The 21,322-nt window shown below is 39.9% G+C and overlaps 1 protein-coding gene across 3 annotated transcripts in view; it reads left to right on the top strand.

Annotated features, from left to right (window-relative positions):
• The window catches only part of Tbc1d4 (TBC1 domain family member 4), a 136,418-nt gene that overhangs the window by 57,959 nt on the left and 57,137 nt on the right, over positions 1-21,322 (top strand). For all 3 annotated transcript variants that reach the window (XM_008848388.3, XM_029553710.1, XM_029553714.1), the window contains exons 5-8: positions 4,776-4,908; positions 9,873-9,964; positions 10,191-10,301; positions 12,530-12,649. In XM_008848388.3, coding sequence (XP_008846610.1) covers positions 4,776-4,908; positions 9,873-9,964; positions 10,191-10,301; positions 12,530-12,649 — 456 coding nt within the window. The remainder of the gene's footprint in view (positions 1-4,775; positions 4,909-9,872; positions 9,965-10,190; positions 10,302-12,529; positions 12,650-21,322) is intronic.

Genomic DNA, 21,322 nt, shown 5'->3' with positions numbered 1-21,322 from the left:
ATCTGAGCTTCATTTTCCCCCTAGATAATTATTGTTATCTGGTAAATATCTACATAGCCAAGTGACCCCTTTCCGCTAATAGGTTCCATTTAGAACCCAAGACAGAACCTTGGGAGACGATGACAGCAGACATCCTGATGATGGGGCCTGGATATACTCTGCCCACAGGTCTTCACAGCCCGGGTAGCTGTCATTCATGGTGAACCCCAGGAATGTGGCTTATATTTTTGGACATGTTTTAAGTCATAGAATGAACACCTTGCTTTGAAGGTCAGGCAGACATGATAAGGATGACTGCTCACTGCATCCTTTGCTTGGGAAGGAGAGCTTGATGAAACCCACCTGTTCAGAATCTCTTTTACAGGTTTTGTTTTGATTTTAGGGTTTAGTTGGTTGTTTTTGTTTGTTTGTTTTGCCATTGTGTTTGCAGAGGGGGTTTTGGAAACAGCTAATGTTGGGAGAAGGCTTGGGATTTGCAGCCTTCCCATGACTGTTCCCTGGCTAGCACCAGGAACCACAACAGCTTGGAATGCCCTCCAGTGAGGGACTATCAGGCTGAGTTTTGGCCCAAACTAAGATACTTTAAGCCCTAATCATTCAAATGTTATCAGTCAGCTTTTTTTTTAAAGTTTAAATTTTTTGAATTGAATTTTTGAAAATTTCATACAGTATATTTTGACTTACTTTAGATCCCCTCTCCCATCTGCACCCCACCCAATTTCATGTACACCATTATATATATATATGATATGCTTGTAGAGTCAAACTTGTGTCCCCAAATGCCCTTCGATGTGGGTCCATCCACTGGAGCCTAGTCAAGCTCCCAAGGGTCTCACCCTTAAATGAGACTGACTCTCCCCTCCCAGCAGCCGGTTGCCAATAGCACTTCAGGTAGGGTTGGGGTTTCTTATCCACCTCCTTACGTCCATGATGGGTTTTTGTCTTGCTTGAGATTACATGGCACTTGTGCATACTGTCACCATAGCTATCAGTTCATATGAGTAACTGCCCATGTGTGACTGTTTGTAAAAGTCTGTTTCCCTGTCGTCATCTACCACCCCTGACTCTTCCATGCTTTCCACACACTGTTCCACAATGATCCCACAGCCCCGAGGCTGAAGTTTGATATAAGTATCCTGTTCAAGATTAAGCACTCTGCAGCCTCTTGTTCTCTGCACATTGACCAGTTGTGGGTCTCTCTGTTAACTACCATCTGCTGGATAAAGGAGCTTCTCTGGTGGGAGTTGAGAGATAAGACAAGTCTGGGAGGTCTGGTAGGTCTGAGAGTATGAAGGTCCTAACGACCTGAGTAGGGCTGAGAGTTGAGATGGCAGGGCCTCAGTCAGCTTCTTAACTGAGTCCTCAGAGGCATCAGAACTATACGCCAGAAGATACAGTGTACAATTCTGCATAATAGAGAGTGGTAGAGGGTGGCTCTGGCCCTGACAGATAGAGCAGAGCAAGATCGTCAGTTCATTAATGTCCCTCAGAGCAGTGTGTGTACTGATGTGGCGTGGCAGTTGTAGAAAACTAAATATTCCCAAACCACATGTCTCTTCTGAATACCAAGTATCTACAGTTACCATTTTATGTTGCTTCTTTGAAATAATTGTGATGGGTTTGTAAACAGTATGGTGTGATGGGTCCTGGAGGGTTGTCCCGGAAATCTAGATACCTATTACTTCCCTCCTTCCCTCTCTTCTTTCTTCCCTCTTCCCTCTTCTCTCTTCTCTTTCCCTCCTTCCCTCTGTCCCTACTGTCTTATCTCCTTCCTTCTGTCCTTTCTTCCCCTCTCTTCTTCTTCCCCCTTTCCCTCCCTCCTTCCTTTCATCCCTTTCTCCTCTGCTTCCTCCTGCTTTCCCTTTCTCCTTTCACTAGGAAGGTAGGAAGGTAGCTAATCTGATTTCTCCAACTCTTGAATTTTATAGAAAATATTTCTTCAAAAGTACTTCCCCAAAATTAACTTTTAAAAGTTACTGATACTTGTAAATAAAAGAAATCTGCATTCCAAACTTGCATAGAAAAATATTCAGTGACAGTATAACCAAAGTAAAACAGTAAACAAAACAAGATCCGTGCTGCCTCAGATCCAGAATTCATGTGAGGTTAAGAATTAGTGAAATAAGGAAGATATCTCATTGGAAATGAAGGAGTGCGCCACTAGAAGAATGAGGTCCACATTCCAGAATGTCATCTTTCTCTCACATCTGCAGTGAACTCTGCTTATAAATCTCTAGCAAGCAATGGGTGGTGGTGGTGGGGGCGATGAGATGTTTCAGGAACAAGCAATAATCTATGAAAGTTTCTTTTTTGAAGAAAGATACAAGTATTGGTATCATTTGGTCTCAGAACAAGAGGGATGGGACATGACTTTGGGTGCATGAGCAGCTGCGTGAGCATGTGCACACAGTATGGAGTGTGATATATAGGCTTATAATCTCACACACCTAGGGGATGCTTCATTATGTGAGTGATTAACCTCTGAAGTTGACCATTGTCTGTTAGCAGTTGTTAAGAATGCCATTTTCATTTAATAGCTTGAAAAATTGGAATTTGAAGTTTTTTTCAGCAAATTTGACTAGGTCTTTGATTATTTTTTATTGAAAATGCAACATAATACTTAGGTTTAGTATATGCTATCTATAAACATTATGTTCATTATGTATTGCCCTGTTAATATAAATGAGCTTTCCTTATCTAAGCTCATGCTTTGCACTGGGACTGAAACTTTGCCAGATAGTGATTGCCGAGGATACTTTTCTTTCTTCCTGTATGACTGGCTTATTTCTGCCTGTCCCTTTGCTTTTAAAAACTTTTTGGCATGACCTGTGAATTTTTGTACTCATAGTGAAATTTTAATTTTTAATTGAATTGATCTCATGATAGAATTTATAGGCCATCTGGAAAAGTGGTGCATTTTAGAAAACAAAACACATAATATTTTTTTAGTCAGATAAAAGTTTTTGTAATATTTGTGGCCAGAAATTAGTGGTCACTTTTCAGACACCATTGAAATGGCCTGTTGTTTCATCTGAAAACAGAGAAGAAAACACAAACATACTTGCATAAGAAACCTTTTATAAGGCAGCATTAAGTAACAAATAAAAAGTGGTGCATTTTAGAAAACAAAACACATAATATTTTTTTAGTCAGATAAAAGTTTTTGTAATATTTGTGGCCAGAAATTAGTGGTCACTTTTCAGACACCATTGAAATGGCCTGTTGTTTCATCTGAAAACGGAGAAGAAAACACAAACATACTTGCATAAGAAACCTTTTATAAGGCAGTATTAAGTAACAAATACCAGCCACATATATATCTAAATATATGCTATTTATATATAGCATTATATATATATGCTATTTATGCTACTAAGTTTATCACCAACTCCTTCAGTGTCTGACATAAATAAGAAACAAGACTATGAATAAATGAGCACCTGCATAGATAATTAAATTTCCTTTGAATAAAAAATAAGGTAAATTAAATCATAATATAAAGGCATTAAACATGCAGTGCTTTTAGTTCTAAGAATGAGGAATCCTTGGTTTTTAATTCTAGTATAAATTAACATTTTATAAAAATTCATTTTTATTTATGGAGTTCTGTGGAATTCTTGCTATTCTTTCTTAAGCTTGTCATACAATAAAGCACACTAGTGATGACTGATGGCTTAGAGTCTTGAAGTTTGCCTTTCAGTGTTACTACACAAGTAAAGTTTCTTTATATTCCAGCTTCCTTTTACCTTCAAATGCAGAAGTAGATTAAAATCCTTTAAATAACAATTTATTCTTAAACCAAGCGAAGAGGAAGGGGGTAAAATAAGAATAAAAACTTGGTTTACCAAGCATGGTAGGTGGTTTTGCATGTCAAATCTAGTTGTGATAAGGCTGTTAGGATTCCATAGCTTTCCCATGAAGGGTTTAGAATGTAACCTGTGTCCTACTGTGTGGAAAAAATCTCTTCAGTGATCATGTCACTAAAAAGGAGCTGCAGCTGATGAGTTAGGAACTGAGGATGAGCCATTTGTTGGTTTCACAGAAGCACCTGGGTAGCTAGAGGGTAGACTAAAATGCTTTGACTGCACTGGATGGTAGATTAAAATGCTTTGACGGAGTCACTGGAAGAGCAAGAAGGAAAGCAGCTGGTGGCCTGTGGTTGCTGGCCCAGTGGTGAGACCCAGCTCTGCAACATCCCAATATCAGAACTTAGATCACAAATCACAAGTAAAATGGAAATAAGTGAAAGGTGTAGAAATAAGACCAACAATGCTCAGAGATTTTCCCCACTGTTACTTAAACTGAACTCATTTCCCCTCAGAAGCTTTATTTTTATACTGAAAGTTCTGTGGAAGAATAAATAGGATGCCTATTAACACAACTGAATGTTGAATCTAATTTGCTATTCCCAATACATGGCTAAGAAAACTTCCAAAGAGGTCTTTATCTGATAAATCATCTAATTAAGCAGAGACCTGATCTACTAATTAAACTGTGATAATGTAGTCTGCCATGGGATTTAAAAATAGTATTTGAGTAACAGATCAGTATTGTATATTACACACTAAAGTGGTTTTCTTTCATTCAGCTTTTAATTATATGGAAGAAAGATTTAACTTCAAGACTTGCTGTTTGCTCTGTGCCAGCTCCGTTAGTCATCAGAATTCTATTATTTATTATTTAGTCAGAATTCATAAAAGCTCTCATTGCTGTTGGGTTTTGATGTTTCTATGAAAGCCAACTTTTACAGACCCGAGTTTTGTTTCTTCTTGTAGGTGGATGAGGTCATGTTGACTCTGAAGCAAGCTTTCAGCACCGCGGCTGCACTGCAGAGTGCCAAGACACAGATCAAGCTGTGTGAGGCCTGCCCCATGCATTCTTTACATAAGCTCTGTGAGAGGATTGAAGGTACAGTAGAACGTGGCCTTGGCATGAGAGGAGGTTGCTTTGGCATTTGGCACTGATGCTGAATAGATCTTTGTTTCTGTGTGAACAAGAACCCCAAGAGCATTTCCCATGCCCAGTCAAATCTGTGTGTGCTGTCAGTCACTTTGGGGTGCTTGACTTTCGCTCCCCCGTCTCTTGCTCTGTTTTTCTGAAGGCAAATTCAAGGAATGGGCTTGTGTTTCCCACAGTTCTTAAAATCCTGCTATGTGCACAGTGGGAACTGAGCAAATATTTATTGAATCAATGGAGAGAGGCAAACATCACACACTGTTAATTCTTCCTTTTCTTCCCCCTCTCCCTTAGTGATGTGTTCCTTTTCTCTAGATGAGAACTTTAGTGAAACTTGCTTGGCTGTTCAGAGATCTTTGGGAAAGAGAGATGATGGAGGTGACCTCAAGAAGTACATTAAAAATTGTATGCTGAGGAGGAGGAGGGTATGAAGGAGAGGTGACTCAACTTCCCTTTCTTCCCATTATCTTGTCTGAATACCAGAAGTTGAAAACTACCGCACAAGTGAAGAAACACATTATAAACTCGTGTTAAGTGTCTGCTATGGACCAGGCAGTAGGCACTAGGGAGAAATGTTTGAAATGTGGACTGTGCCTCCGGGAAGCTTTTGGTTCAGAGTGGAAGACAGGCTTGTGAGCAGAGAAATGCAGTTCAGGATGATAGATGCTGTGATAGATGGAAGCAGAGTAGTCCCCACCAGAAGGCAGGGCGTGGGCTGCTCATTACGGATGCCAGTTATGATATCTGTTCTGTAGTAGCAAACAGGCACATGGTAACAGCAGTGATAAACAGTAGATTTGTTGAATATCCATGCAGCTACATAATTAACATTATTTCAAAGTTATATTCAGATTTTAAATTTTATAGTGGTTGTTTTGAGAATTATAAGGAGAATGCTCATTATTTTCAAACATATACAGCATTTACCAAATGGATCCTTTTTTGTGTGTATAAGTGCCTGGTCAAGGGAGCATTATAAATCTCTGTGTGAGGTGGGATATTAATAGTGTTGGAGCAGTTACCTATCCAAAGGGAGAAAGATCCCTTTCTTATCTACCTGAAAGATATTCTAGCTGGATCAAAGGAATCCTCAGCATAGACAAATCAAATAATAAAATGATTAAAATAAAATAGCATTCTTAATCCTTGAAGAGGGATAATTGCATTAAGATGCAAAAATTTTTTAAAAAAGAAAAGTTAAAATCAATCACCAACAGGTTTGACTTAAGAATTTCAAGTGTTTGCATAACAATAACTGCTTATTCTGAAGTACAACGATAAGTCAGACTGGCATCCAGAACTTATCAAAACTTTATAAGAAAAAGTTAAAATCACAGAGGAAATTGTACAAGCCATATTAAAAAGAAAAAACTTCTCAGAAAAGGAAATTATAAGGGCCAGTAATGAAAATGAGAAATTGTTGAACTTCCCTAGGTGTTGTAGTCATGAAGATGAAAAGAGCTGTAAGGTACTCATCTGATGGACTGTTAAAGGCAAGATCAGGGTACCAGCCCGTTTGTGTCTTACTGATGAAGTACAAATTGGTATAGTCACTTTGGGTGTGGAACAATTAATATAAACTCCTTAACTTAGCATCATATGTACCCTGTTAACTAGAAGTTCCATGACTGGATAAGAGAAATTATTCTTTTAATTTTTGCTTCTTTTCTTTTCTTTCCTTTTTTCTTTTTGAGACAGGGTCTCCTGTACCCCCAGTTGCCTGGAACTTGCTCTGTAAACCAGGCTGGCCTCAAACTCACAAAGATCTACCAGCTTCTGCTTCCCACGTGCTAGGATTAAAAGTGTGTGCCATCACACCCAGCTTTAATTTTTTTATTTTTGAGAATTTCATACTTGAGTATTATCATTTCCATCCCTCCCAGTCCCCCACCAGCTCTTCCCATGCCCTCCCTCCCTAAGAGAGACTCTTTTAAAAAATTATTAATTTACTGTTATGCGTATGAGTGTTATGCCTACATGTGTGTAAGTGTACCTGTGTCATGCACTGCCCACAACGGACAGAAGAGGGTGTTGAATCTCCTGCTATTGGAGTTACAGATGGTTGTTAGACATCATGTGGATGCTGGGATTAGAACCTGAGTCTTCTGTAAGAACAGTCAGTGCTCTTAACCACTGAGCCATCTCTCCAGTCCCGCCTAAGAGAAACTCTTAAATGGGGGCAAAAGATATCTTCAAAGCTATATTATTTGCAAACAAAGGAAAATTAGATTTAAAAACCCCTAAAAGTCCATGAGTATCATCACTGAATTGTGTATAATGAAACATGTGAAAACAAATTTGAAATGTAAGTCAACATGGATACATCCTAAACCATTAACAAGTGACAGACTACTTCATTGCACAGCATAAGTAGTGCATCTGGTAAGATGCATAGAATGATGTCATATTCAGTTTGAAAGACTTTGGTCTTTTGCTCTATAGAGGAGTTGCAGGGGCTTTCTGAATCTCTCCCCCATTGCTCATGTCTTATGATAGCACTGGTCAATGATCAGAATAGGAAATTGACCTTGGTATAGACTATTATCCAAATAAAACCCTTCATCAGATCTCAACTAGCATTTTTTGGGGCTCGGGGAGGTTTCAGGATCCAAGCACAGCCCCATATCACATATAGCTGCCATTTTGCCCAGTTCTCCCACAGTGTTCATGCAGCCTTTTGTCAGCCTGACCTTCATTCATCTCGGGCTGTCAATCATAATCATCAGACATCATCTGAGAGCCTCTTTAGGAGACTCTGCTAGCAAATAGTAAGCTAGGATTGTGAGTGGTTCCCATCATTGAAATAGAGTTCAGTATTCCCTCTGTGATCACAGAACTTTGTGGTGTGTTCCACAGAGAAACAGAGCTGAGAAGTTTGCAGACATGCTCCTTGTCCCTGTCCCATTCCACATGGTGGACTATGACAGGTACAGCTGTAGCAAAGCCCATGTAAGCCAACTGTGCGTGAATCCTGGCAGTTGTAATTAAATTCTGCTTTTTTAAAAAAGCAATGTATTTTAAAGGGTTTCTCTGCCATGTTGTCTGTAGAGATCTGGGTAGTTCTTTCAAAAGGCAGCTAAAATGTAGGGCCTGGGGAGGTGGCTAAGAGGATAAAGTACTTACTGTGTGTCCTAGTTTGTTCTTCATTGCTGTGACAAAATACTCTGACCAATACCAACTTTGGGAGGAAAGGGTTTATTTGTCTTTTATCTCCCAGGTCACAGTTCATCAGGGAGCCCAAGGTAGGAACTCAGGGCAGGAACCTGGAGGCAGGAGCTGGAGCACAGGCCATGGAGGAACACTGCTTACTGGCTTGTTCCCCTGGCCCCTGCTCAGCCTGCTTTCTTATGCAACACAGGCCCACCTGGCCAGGGGTGGCACCACCCACAGTGGGCTGGGCCTGCCCAGATCACTCATCAAGAAGATGCCCTTCAGACATGGCCACAGGCCAGTCCAATAGAGGCAATTCCCTGATTGAGGCTCCCTCAACCCAGGTGTGTCAAGTTGACACTAAAGCTATCCAGCACACTGTGCAAGTATGACGATCTAAGTTTGGATCCCCAGTACTCGTGTAAAAGCTGAATGTGGTAGTATCCACCTATAAACCCAGTGCTGGAGTCAGAGGTGGGGCAGACAGGTGGATCTTGGGGGCTTGATAGCCAGGCAGTTGAGCTGGAAGGCACCTCAGAAAAACAAAGTGGCGAACAATAGAGAAATACATCTGACATTAACCTCCACATATGCATGCACACACATAACACATACACACACATACACATGCCCCCCACACATACCATGCAGCTAAATGTAAACTGCAGTTAGTTGTCACCTTGTATTTTTTGTTGCCTTGTATTTTTCTTAGAAATCCAATTAGAAAGCTTGACAGTAGGGTTGTAAACTATGATTGTTTATTTTTAAATTCTGTGATACTGAATTAAGTTATAAGAAAGTATTTTAGTCAATTACTTTGTTTTACTCATTGTGAATAAGCAATGAATACATGGAAATATTCAAATTATGATTTAATATCATGGAATGTATTTCCTACAACCTGAGAAAGATAGTCTTATAATACCAGATTATTTTTATTACATTTGCTTATTTATATACAAGTGTGCCATGCTGTGTGGTGGTCAGAGGACCACTTTTAGGAATTTGTTTACTTCTTCCAGCATGTGGTTCCCCTTAATTGAACTTAGGTCATCAGGCTTGGTGGCAGGTAACTTTACCAGCTGAGCAATCTCACTGGCCCAGTACCAACTTTTAAAAAAATGCCAGTCCATCTAAAAGTTTATTATATTATATATAGTGAGATATCTCCTTTATCATCAAAATTAGTAGCAATGCAATAAGTGAGGCCTAGCCATGGAATACATTCTTGTCTGTTTCTGTTGCTATAATAAAATACCTGACAAAAGCAAAACTGTAGGGTCTGGAGACATGGCTCAGTGGCTAAGAGCACTTGCTGTTCAGAGGACCAGGGTTCAGTTCCCAGCACCTTTGTGGAGGCTAACAGCCATCTGTAACTCCAGTTCCAGAGGATATGATGTCCTCTTCTGGCTTCCATGGGTACTGCCTGCATGTGGTACACTTACATATGTGCAGACAAAACACTCATACACATAAAATTACACACATATACATATACATATATATATATATATATTAAAAAGCAACATGGTGTTAGTAATTCTCTCTCCAGGATCATGGTAGAACATGTTGGCTTTGGTGGAACAGAACATGTTTGCTTTGGTGGAACAGTTTGCCATCAAGTTTAATCATTTCACTGTTGTACTTCAGGGTCACCTTGCAAAGACTGAAGTTAGGAGCCATCCGGGTCAGGGTGAGATGCAATGCCAGATACACACTTTAGGCCTCTGCAGCCAGCCTCACACTTCCCTCATCCTTTCCTTTAGGTCTCTACCCACCTAGAGCCAAGCTGGTAATTCAGAGGCATCTCTCCTCACTGACAGATAATGAGCAAGCTGACATCTTTGAACGGGTTCAGGTAACATTATTTGTAGTTCTCATAAGCAAATATAATAAGCAAGAGCTGGATCCTATTGTTGAATTCCTTTTCTCCTTCCTCTATCTGAAAGATCTATGCCCCAGGTGAGGAGCTGGCAGAAGAGGAAAGCCATCCTTATGTTTGTCTGCTAGACAGATAAGTGAGGCTGCCGTAGGAGAAGCCAGGCTGTGCTGCCTTACTGTGCTTGTGCTTCGTCTGTTAACAGAAAATGAAGCCCATCAGTGACCAGGAAGAGAATGAACTTGTCATCTTACACCTGAGGCAGCTCTGTGAGGCCAAGCAGAAGATACATGTGCACATTGGGGAAGGGCCGTCGGTGAGAACAAGCTTTCTCCTTGATTTGCCTTTGTGTATTTACTAACATACACAGTTAAAATACCCTAAAGAACATCAAAGCATTTTCTTTCCTTTGGACAGTTTTTAGGGTGAAAGCTTATCAGGCCTTTTACTTTTTTTTTTTTTTAAAGTTCCGCATTTATGAGTTTTATGAGAAATTTTAACAGGCACTGGCTCACTGAGATAAAATAATTATAGTTTCAAAATGTAAAATAATTAGGTTGTTTGGGTTAGAAAACAAGCAGTTGTCTATGTGTCGAATGCATGTACTTTAAAAATGATTATTAATTGGGGGCTGGAGAGATGGCTCAGTGGTTTAGAGCACTGACTGCTCTTGCAGAGGACCCAGGCTCAATTCCCAGCACCTTCATGGTGGCTAACAACTGTCTATAACTCCAGTTCCAGGGGATCTGACCTTCTCTTCTGACCTCCGTGGGCATTGCATGACATGGGTGCACTTAATATGTGCAGGCAATACACTCATACACATAAAAAAATAACGATAAAAATTTAAAAAATGTTATTAATCTATGATTGTTTCCATATTCTGATGAGTGTTTTATCAGAGTGGTGTCAAGGACAGTATTCATGCCATGTGGATGGCTGCCTCTGCAGCAACCTGAAGGATGGGATCTCTGGGTCATAGCCTCGAAGTTACTTCTGGATGCACAGTGATAAAGCAAGGTCACCCCAAGATCTTCGAGGGAGGTCCTTGTATGTGTACCTCTTAAGGACACTAATCCTGGTTGTGTATTTCACTGTAGGTTTTCATCAGTAATTTCTTTTATCTTGAGACAGACTCTTGCTATGAGGCCCAAGCTGCCCAAACTCTCTATCCTCCTGCTTCAGCCTCTCCATTGCTGGGATGAGAGGCATGAACCACCATGCCTGGCTTTATATCCAAAGCTGATTAAAAAAAGCTGTAACATTTTATTTATTGATTGATTGATTATATGTGTATGTGTGTCTGTGTGTGCATATGTGCCATGTCATGTATGTGGAACTAGAGGAGAACTTGTGGGTATCTGCTCTCCTTTTACCATGTGTGTCCCAGGGATCAAACGTAAGGATCCCATGCCTGGCTGCAAGCATATTTACTTGCTGAGCCATCTTGCTGGCCCTTCCGAAACTTCTTGAACAACCAGCAGTGGCCCTTTATGGCGTCCTGAGTGGGCTGTCCTGGCTCTCCAGGCTTGTCTGCTTTCGGTCTCCAACTTCCCAGACCTTTGGATGTTTTAAACACCCATAGTAGATAAATTCCCCTAAAACATAACTTTCTCCCAGTTGTCTCTCTTCCCAGCATTTACTTCAATCATTTTCATATTTATCTGGCACTTCACGTACCATTTAGGGTTCCCCCAGCTTTACTTCCTATGTCCCACCCCTTCTATTTTAGCTACTGACTCTGTTCCTTAGGCAGTCTAGTTATGGTGACTTTGCCATTGTTGACCCTCCCATTCTGCGAGAGTCATTGTCCCGTTTTCCTTAATCCTTTTCTTGCTGACCACTGAGACCTACAACCAATCTTCACACTTTCCCATTTGATACTTACATGTGCTCTGTGCTGTTGTTATTCCTCCAGAAAACTGTAAGAGTTCACTCCTAAAAATCAAGTCCTAAAAATCATGCAGTCCATCCAGAGTCACCGGTGATTTCAGTGGGATAAAATATACTTAGAAGCTCACAGTGCACACATCACTTACTCATTTGGTTTCTGTTATTGGTGAACATTTACTGATCCAAAGAGTACATGGTGTCCACACAATGAAAATGGCGTTTAACCAAAGCATCATTAGCATGTATCTCGGTTTGCAGAGTGTTTGGCTCTTTCAAACTTATTTCCTGTGTTTTCCTCAGTAATTGGGACATAAAACAGATTCCTTTTTTAGGGATGGTGGTAGTTAATTGAAATAGCAGCAGAAAAATGGATATCCCAAGTTTAATTTTTGGAAAATGAAGCAGGAATATGTTAGTGGAAAGGAAAGGCACAAGAAATGTTTTTCCTGTCTTTTTTTTTTATTACTTGCAATATTAAAATCTTTTCCTTAGAAGCTTTGTGCTCACAGTGTGGAACCAAAGTTATCACTTCTTAATAGAGCTGCTGAAGAGTTCTTGTATATTTTAATGGCTTAGTCTGAGCCTCTGTTGAAAGCCTCATTTAACCTTGAGTATGTCCAAACCATACCTTCTCTGCTTTTCTTTCTCCAGATCCTTTCAAATAGTACAATTCCAGAAAATTCGACGAGCGGAGGGAGGTTCAAACTTGACATTCTGAAAAATAAAGCGAAGAGGTCCTTAACTTCCTCCTTGGAAAACATCTTTTCTAGGGTAAGATCAAATTCTATTTTCTGACCATTTGATTTATGGTTGACTCACTAAAGTTTTCCTATAACAGATAGAAAAAAGAAAGAAAGCCAGCCACTTTAATTTAGCTAACACTTACTTAAGATAATCTTATAATCTCTGAAGACAGAGACAGGAAGATCTGAAGTTGGAGGCTAGCCTGGGCTGTAAGAGTAAGATCCTGTATCAAAAAAAAGAGAGATAATCTCTAAAATAAGTTTCCTTCTAAAAATCTAGATTTATTCTCAAGCCTCTGATATCTGAAGTTAAATAGCAAAGATTTATTAGGAGAGACATCTATCTATCTATCTATCTATCTATCTATCTATCTATAGAAAGGGAAGTAAAATACTGATGTCCAGTTCTATGAGAACCTTTGCATATTTCCCTCTTTCATAGTGTTATAAAAGGCCAACCCTTCTTTTGTCCATTCTTAGAGGCTGGTATGAATACTGAAAATAATATGAATTAATGGAAAATTGTGTATCCCAGCTAGTAAATTTATATATCCTATTTCAATGTAAAATTTGTCCTCGAACTTAGTTTTCCTTTTCTGAAGGGGGCAGTCTTGGGACTGGGCTGCCACGATGGCTCAGAGCAGGGAGACAGAGCCCATGTGGGGTTCAGAGTGTGGATGTGGCCAGCATGGTATGAAAACCAGCATGTGGAAGGTGCTTGTCAGCTGAGGACAGTGGCCAGAAGAGAGAAGTCCAACTGGGTGTGGGAGATAGAGGGGAGGAGGGAGCAACTGAGAAAGGTACCTTACCTTGTGTGGGAAGGTAGAGTCTGATCAGGCTGAGGGTGCAGCAACCTCAATGGGGTGAGAAGAGTGTTAATGCAAAAGCCACACACAAGAGAATGGTCCATCCAGAGGACTGGTCAAATGTGTATCTATATCTGTATCTATATCTGTATCTATCTGTCTATCGATTATCTATCTATCTATCTATCTATCTATCTATCTATCTATCATCTATCTGTCTATCTATCTATATCTATCTTCATCTATCTATCTATCTATCTATCATCTATCTATCATCTATCTACCTATCACCTATCTATTGTCCATCTATCATCTATTATCTATCTACCTATCTATCTATCTATCTATCTATCTATCTATCATCTATCTATCTACTATCTATCTATCTATCTATCATCTATCTATCAATCATCTATCTGTCTATCTATCTATCTATCTATCTATCTATCTATCTATCTATCTATCAATCTATCATCTATCTCTGTCAGCTGTCTATCTATCCATTAATTAATGTTCGTGGCCTTCAGAGGAGAAGGGGCTGCAGATACAAAAGAGAGGAAATTAGAATGAACTGTGTTGTCAGATTTAACTTAGACTTTTCTGTATAAAATTGTGCCTGTGTGTGCACAAGCACACATACACATGTTATATGGCGCATGTAGCTGCTGGCTTTGTCCACTGAAAGAACCTGGGAGCACAAGCCTGGTTGGGTGACATCTACTTTATGGAATTTGGTTTCTATGTAACTTTCTGTACTAGAGGGAACTGGGATCATGGAAGAAATGGTTCAGTTCAGCAGTGAAAAGGGAAGTACAAGAAAAGTCTGGAACACGTTAGTATTCCCAGGCTGCAAGGAAATACTCAGAATGATTGTGATGTTATAAAGTCCTTGAAAGGGTTAATAACTGCTGACAGAGTGTGGCTATCCAGATAGTGACATAATCTTGTACATAAAACAGGAAGTCACAAAGATTCTGATGTGGGCAGTGAGCACAGTGAGAAACTGATGATGAATAGGACGCAGTACCTACCCATTCAAAAAGGGAAACCAGTGACTTTAGCATGAGCGTTCTGGCAGTGCCTACTTGGATCCTGGAAGAACACAGGGCTGCTTCAAGTGAGGGGGACACATTAGCGAGTGCAAACTGAAAGACAGCCTGAAAAACAGCAGGCCTGCTGAATTCAGAAATGTTAAGGACCAGAAAGTGAAAAAAGACTGAGGACAGGCAGGACTGTGTCTGACCTACATCCCATAGGCCATGTGCATCCCGCAAGAACTTTAAGTGCGGCCCCACACCATTGTAGAGGACTTAGTTTAATTGCAATGTCACAAGTGACATGCCTGGATTAAAGGATCCTAAAGAAATATGAAAACTGTGGAATCTGAGTTTCTGGCTATTATTGGGGCAGCTGATTTAGTTGTACTGTGGTCTAAGGATTAAATAGTGCTGGTGGATTAACATTACTTTCCTGGTTTGCAGTTATGTTTTTGTTACATAGAACAATGTCTTGTTTGTAGAAAGTGCACATTAAAATATTTTAGGATGATGGCGCCTTGAGCATTCATGCAAATTATTCACATGTGGATTTGGGGAAATTCTTTTAAAAAAATTTATGGACAACTTATCTCTATATTTGAAATTATACAAGAAACACCATCAAATGACAATTATAAACTTGTTTGTTGCATGCCACTAAGCTTTCTATTTTTTTTGTTTTGTTTTTGTTTGTTTTGGTTGGTGTCTGGCTCAGGCAAATAAGTATTTCAGATATTAATTGGTCAGAGATATTGCCTGGACTTTGAGTATGAGTAAATGCCCTTTTCTATACATTACACTTTACACAAGGCTGGTGGTGAGTTTGGATAGGTAGATGTTTAAACACCTGTGAACTGTTTCAAACAGTGCTGTTGAGACTCTATTTGTTTTAAATTTCTTGAAATTTACCTTCATTGTATAATTATGTTTGTCTGAGGTCTCTAAGTGCCTTTGAAGAGATGGATGATGATATGAATTCTTAGATGTTGCAAGGGCTCTGGAGTAAACATTATAATTCTCCAAGTGTGTGTTGTTATTCAGAATGAACTCATCACGGTTTGCTGTTAACAGCCTTATGAGAACATGTGTAGTTGAATAATTGGATACATTTTGAACTTTTCCATGTTTGTTCAACAGAAAATTTGGGACTTGGTGTTCTTGTTTTATTTCTTTGCTAGAGCTCCAAGTACTTTTGTAGGCTTTTTTTTCTTAATGGTTGAGTTTCTTTCAATTTTAACAATTACAACATGCACAGTCAGCTGTGAATGCTAGTTTTGATCAGCAGAAAGCCGAGGCTTGGGAAAAAAAACACCTGGAAGATTCTTCAGGGGTGTGCTGATATTGCTGACCACAAAGTCATCCTTTTTCCTTGAAAACTCATCAGTTAGTATCCTGTCCACCACTCATTCTTCTTCTCTTCCTTGTCCCTTTCTTTCTAAATCTAAAATTGAATCACGGTTCATTCTCAGAAAAAAAAATCTAGGAATGGGCTGTAGAGATGGCTCAGTGGTTAAGAGCACCGACTGCTCTTGCAGAGGACCTGGGTTCAATTCCCAGCACCCACAACCATCTGTAACTCCAATTCCAGGGGATCTGACACCCTTTTCTGACCTCTGAGGGCATTGCACGACATGGGTGCACCTGCCTATATGCAAGCAATACATGCATACACATAAAGTAAAAAATATATATATTTAAAAACTACGAACATTGTCACAGGCTTGGGTTTGGAACCAAATGCTGTTTTTCTTTTCTTTTTTTTTTTTTCAGAGGGGAGGCACAAAGATGTTTAGAATTTTAAGAAAATAATTATAAGAGTCAAAAGTGGTTCCAGGTTAGGAATAATATTGCATTTAAAGGCAGCACAGTGAGGTGGGTTGGCAGCCATAGTGTCGGGTTAGAACCTAGGTTTCCCTGTTATTATGTGGGGGCTATTGTTTTTCCCATTCAAAACTCAAGGTGAGGGGGCTAGAGAGATAGATGGCTCAGTGGTTAAGAGCACTGGCTGCTCTTACAGAGAACCCAGGTTTGATTCCCAGCACCCACATGGTGGCTAACAACTGTCTGTAACTCTAGTTCCAAGGGAATCCAACACCTGCGTTTGACCTCCGTGGGCATTGCACTGCATGGGTACGCTTACACACATGCAGGCAATACACTCATACACATAAAAAATAATAAATACAATCTTTTAAAAACTCATGATGAGGGACTGGAGAGATTGCTCAATGGTTAAGAGCACTGGCTGCTCTTACAGAGGACCAGGGTTTGAATCCTAACACCCACATGGCAGCACACAACCATTTGTAACTCGAGTTCCAGGGAATTTGATGCCCTATTCTGACCTCCGTGGCATTGCACAACACGGGTGTGCTTACATAGTTGTAGGCAATACACTCATGCACATAAATCAAATATAATAAAATATTTTTAAAAACTCATGATGAAATGTCATCTCCATTAGGAGAGATTGACTCATGATGAAATGCCATCTCTATTAGGAGAGATTGGGGGTGGGACCTTTATGAGGTGATTAACCCATTCATGGGACAAGTAGACCAATGCGTTAATACACTTTCTCTAGAGTGACACTGCTGTTGTTGCAAGTTTGACCATGTTTCTGTTGTGCTTCCTGTCTCTTGCCATGTGGTGCTCTGAACCACCTCATCACTTAGCTCCCAGGAAGGTCATCATTGGTTGTGACCTCTTGAAATTGAACCAGAACTGTGAGCCAAAAATAAACTTTTCATTCTTAGTTGCCCTTCCCATAGAATTATGCTATTAACAATTGAAAGCAGGAAGACATGATGAAACCACATTCCCTCCCTTAGCTCTATGTCAGTGTTCACATCAGTGAGCAAGGGTGATGGTGTGCCCGTGCCTCTGGCCTAGGAAACACAGCAAGTGCTTAGACCACTGCCCAAGTCTGGCTGCCGTTATTGTAAAATAATGTTTTGTATGTCATTTAGTAATGACCTAAGAGCTATTATATAACCATATATATTTAAGTTGTACAGCATTACAAATGGCATTTGTTGCAATCTTGTAGCACGGGGAGTTCCCAGTTACAAGGTTTCCATTATACTTGTTCTATTGAGTTCATCACTGAGGAAGATGGAGAGCAATACACTCAAAGTCAGTACTGAGCTCTTCTTGGGCCATGTACCAGTGTGGAAACATGACTTAAAGCAGCGTGAATCTTTATGATACTGCTCTTTAATGGCAGTATGTTCTCCAAAGTGAAAGTACTTAATTATTTAGCAGAAACAACCTACTGTAAATTAATAGTTTACTTAAAAATTATTCTTGTCGAGCTAGGAGTGGTGGTGCATTTGGAGGCAATGGCTTGGAGGCAATGGCAGGTGGATCTCTCTGAGATCAAGGCCAGCCTGTTCTCCATAGTGAGTTTCAGACCAGCTGGGGCTGCAGAGAAACCCTGTCTCAAAAAGACCAGAAAACATTATCTTGTCATGTTAAAAATACATTTAAGATAAACTTAGGTCTTTTGAAAAACAGTCTTTGTAAGAACTCAAAATTTTAAAAACGTTTTTAGACAGACCAGAGTTTATAAGTTAGAAGGACCTTTTCTGCCAGTGGCTGAGGGTCACAGAACTATAAATCAGTGATTTGAATTGTCAAAGAAACCCATGTTTGGACATGAAGGGAAAGGTGCCCTATAAAATGAAGCCCCCATGCAAGGTGGGAGGGTCTTTTAACCAATTGGGCAGGTGAAAACTCAGGTCTCCATGTCCTCCGTGAAATCCTGGCATAGCCCCAGCTACAGTCTTCAGGGGAGGTACAGAGGATAGGCCTGCAGGAACTGAGAGGTAGACTTTTGGAAACATACTGCAAATCATGATGTTCTTCTTTTAAGCTTTTGTGGTGTTTATGAAATGAGTTTTCTAAGTAAGTGACAGTAAGTTAAATACTTCCACTGATTTCCCCCCTTAGTTTCTTTTTCTTATTGTGGCAAAGAACACAGATGGTAATATAAAAATTTATGTTTTAGCCATTTTTAAATGTATAGTTCAGTGCCAATAAGCACTTTGATATTGTCGAATGACCATTGCTACTTCCACCTCCAGAACATTCTTCATTTTCTCAAACTGAACCTCTGTATACAAGTGCCATACTTCCCTGTTCTAATCCCCCTCCCCCCAGTTCCTGACAACTACTATTCTGATTTCTGTCCCCATCAATTTGACTTCTGTATGTACATCATCATGAGTGGAATCACACAGTATTGTGTGTGTGTGTGTGTGTGTGTGTGTGTGATGACTAGCATATTTAACATAACATCTTTACAGTCTCTCAATGTGGTAGCATGTGTGATAATTTTCTCCTTTTTAAAGACAAGTAATATTCCTTTGAATGTTTATACCACATTGTGCCTATTCACCCATCCCTTAGTAAATATTTGGTATGCTCCCACATGTTGGTGGTTATGCACAATGTTGATATGAGTATGTGCATACAAATATCCAAGTCTATGCTTTTAATTATTTGGGGGGGCATAAAATCCAGAAATGGAATTTGTTGAACCATTGGTAATTATATTTTCTTTGAAGGAGAGTCCACTGTATTGTTTTTCCATAGTAGATGTATCATTTTTATTCTTACTAACAACAACAAAGTTTTCATTTTTTCTACATTAGTATTGCTAACACTTCTGAGTATTGCTAACCCTAATGGGAATGTCTCTGTCTCCCTTTTTCCCTTTTATGAGTGTTGAATCTAGGGTCTTACATACGCTAAGCAAATGCTCTACCACTGAGTCTATCATACTCAGCCCAAATACTTTTCATTCTTCTTTTCATTTTTATTGAATTTTTGCAATTTTTCCACAGTGTAGTTTGATGGCATTAGATCCACGCCCCTCTCCATCCTTCCTCCCACTGCTCCCTGCCCAATTCCATGAACTCTTTCTCATATATCTTGACCTTTAATCTTTGCAGACTAATTCACTATTGTGATTGTCCGTGTTCTGGGATGACCACTTTTTCTTGAAGTCTAGCCAGTAACCAGCAGCTTTAGTATGATCTGGGACCTTGTAGGTGAACAGAATCCTGGCCTCACCTCAGACAGAAATTCTGGAGTCCAGTTCAGAAATGTAGGCTATGACAGGCCTCCAGGTCCATCTGACACAAACTCAAGTTTGAGAGCTGCTACTTTAGACAAGTGTGCTACTTGAAGCTCTGACATCCCATATGGATTGGTATTCACCTGTGTCAGCAGCCAGAATGGAACACTAGGTTTAGTAAGGATTTCATTAGAATGGCTAAACTGGTGATCAGGGACCTGAAGACAAGACTTCCTTGGTAGATTTTGTAGTTAGGAACTTGGACGACTTTGTTACCTGTTGGATGCTGTAGTTTCCCCATTTGTAAGATGCATATTACATTATTGTGAGGACTCTGAAAGTGCCACACTGCAGATCTGGGTGGTGGCTGGAAAACTGCTGTTTACGAAGAAGCCCCAGGACCATGAAAGTGCTGCTCTAATGTCAATTTAGTACCTTGGCTCTCTGCACAGTACTTACCAGGCCGACTTTGAAGTGTCTCATCTGCATGCCTTGGATTGCTGGATGGCTCTCAACAAGGACAGAGCCAGTCTATTTTGGTCGAGGTTGGATACTAGCTTCTGTGCCTCAACGTGATACCAAATGTCATAAATGTTGTGGCCTAAGGTCTTGTTTGCTCCATGTGGAGCAGGATAGATTTGTTGGTAAGGCAACTCCTTGTTGTAAAAAGTGCCACAGAGTTGAAGGGAGTTGTACTCAGCAGCTGGCATTTACTACTGAGCTGTACAATAGAAAGTGCATTCCAGCCAGAGTTTAGCTCATGATTGATGAATATCAAGGTATTTTCTGAGTGAGCTCTAGTTGTTTATGAAATAGGATCCATTTTTGAAATACTTAGAAGCTCGGCTCATAATGCAAAAAAGTGGGTCGAAGGAAAATGCCTTGTGCACAAGTAACCAAATCATAATGTAGCAAAACTGATAAAACTATGTTTAGAGGGAAAGAGAGAACCTTGTATTCTGGTTGGTTGTTGCCATTTCTTAAGTTTTCCAAAATTCTTCCTAACATATAGTGCGATTTGGTTTGAATACAGTCCTCCTTTCCTGTTTCCTTCTTGGGCTTTTGTGGAGTGAACTAATGGTAGTGGTAGAGTATAATTGTAAAGACTTTTTTATGCAAAACAAATAGACAGGGTTAAAGCACCGCAGTGAGCAGAACATATGACAAACTGCTTTCGTGATCATGGAAATAGTTTGTATTGTCTGACGACCTTCTCTAGTGGAACTGTTAGCTGATCGTGCCCAGGCAGGTTGGCATCAAAGTAGCAACTCAAAGCAGCATGCAGCCTGCCTTTACCACTGTCCTCTTGGCCACACACTCCCAATAATTTATTAGCTACCAATATAGTTCGTTATTAGAAAGTATGTTAGTTACAGCATGAAACTGAAGGACTTACCGAACCTTGGTGAGGGTCTAGGCCATTTGAGAGATTCCATTTAACCACTGTTTGTAATAAGTTTGTAACTCTACCTTTCATAAAGCTCTACAGAAGGAAGGCAGTGCTGAGATGATCAAGGGCTTCATTTTTTTTTTGTATTTAAAAACACTATTAATTCTTTGAGAATTTCATACAATGTATTTTGATCATGTTCACCCCCTAACTCCTAAGCTTAATTCCTTCCAGATCTATCTCTACCATCCTATCTCCTCTCCCACCCAACTTCATGTCCCCCTTTAAAAAATTTTTAGATTACTATCCTCAGGCCTCTTGGGGTAAGTCTACAGCGCAGCTCTCCGCGCTGGGACTCCCTAAGCCACATTCACCCTTCCATCCCCCC

The sequence above is a fragment of the Nannospalax galili genome, unplaced genomic scaffold (assembly GCF_000622305.1).
Source record: "Nannospalax galili isolate Female #2095 unplaced genomic scaffold, S.galili_v1.0 scaffold552, whole genome shotgun sequence".
Lineage (NCBI taxonomy): Eukaryota > Metazoa > Chordata > Mammalia > Rodentia > Spalacidae > Nannospalax > Nannospalax galili.
Note: the sequence above shows the minus strand (reverse complement) of the source record. Positions and strands in the feature narration are given on the sequence as shown.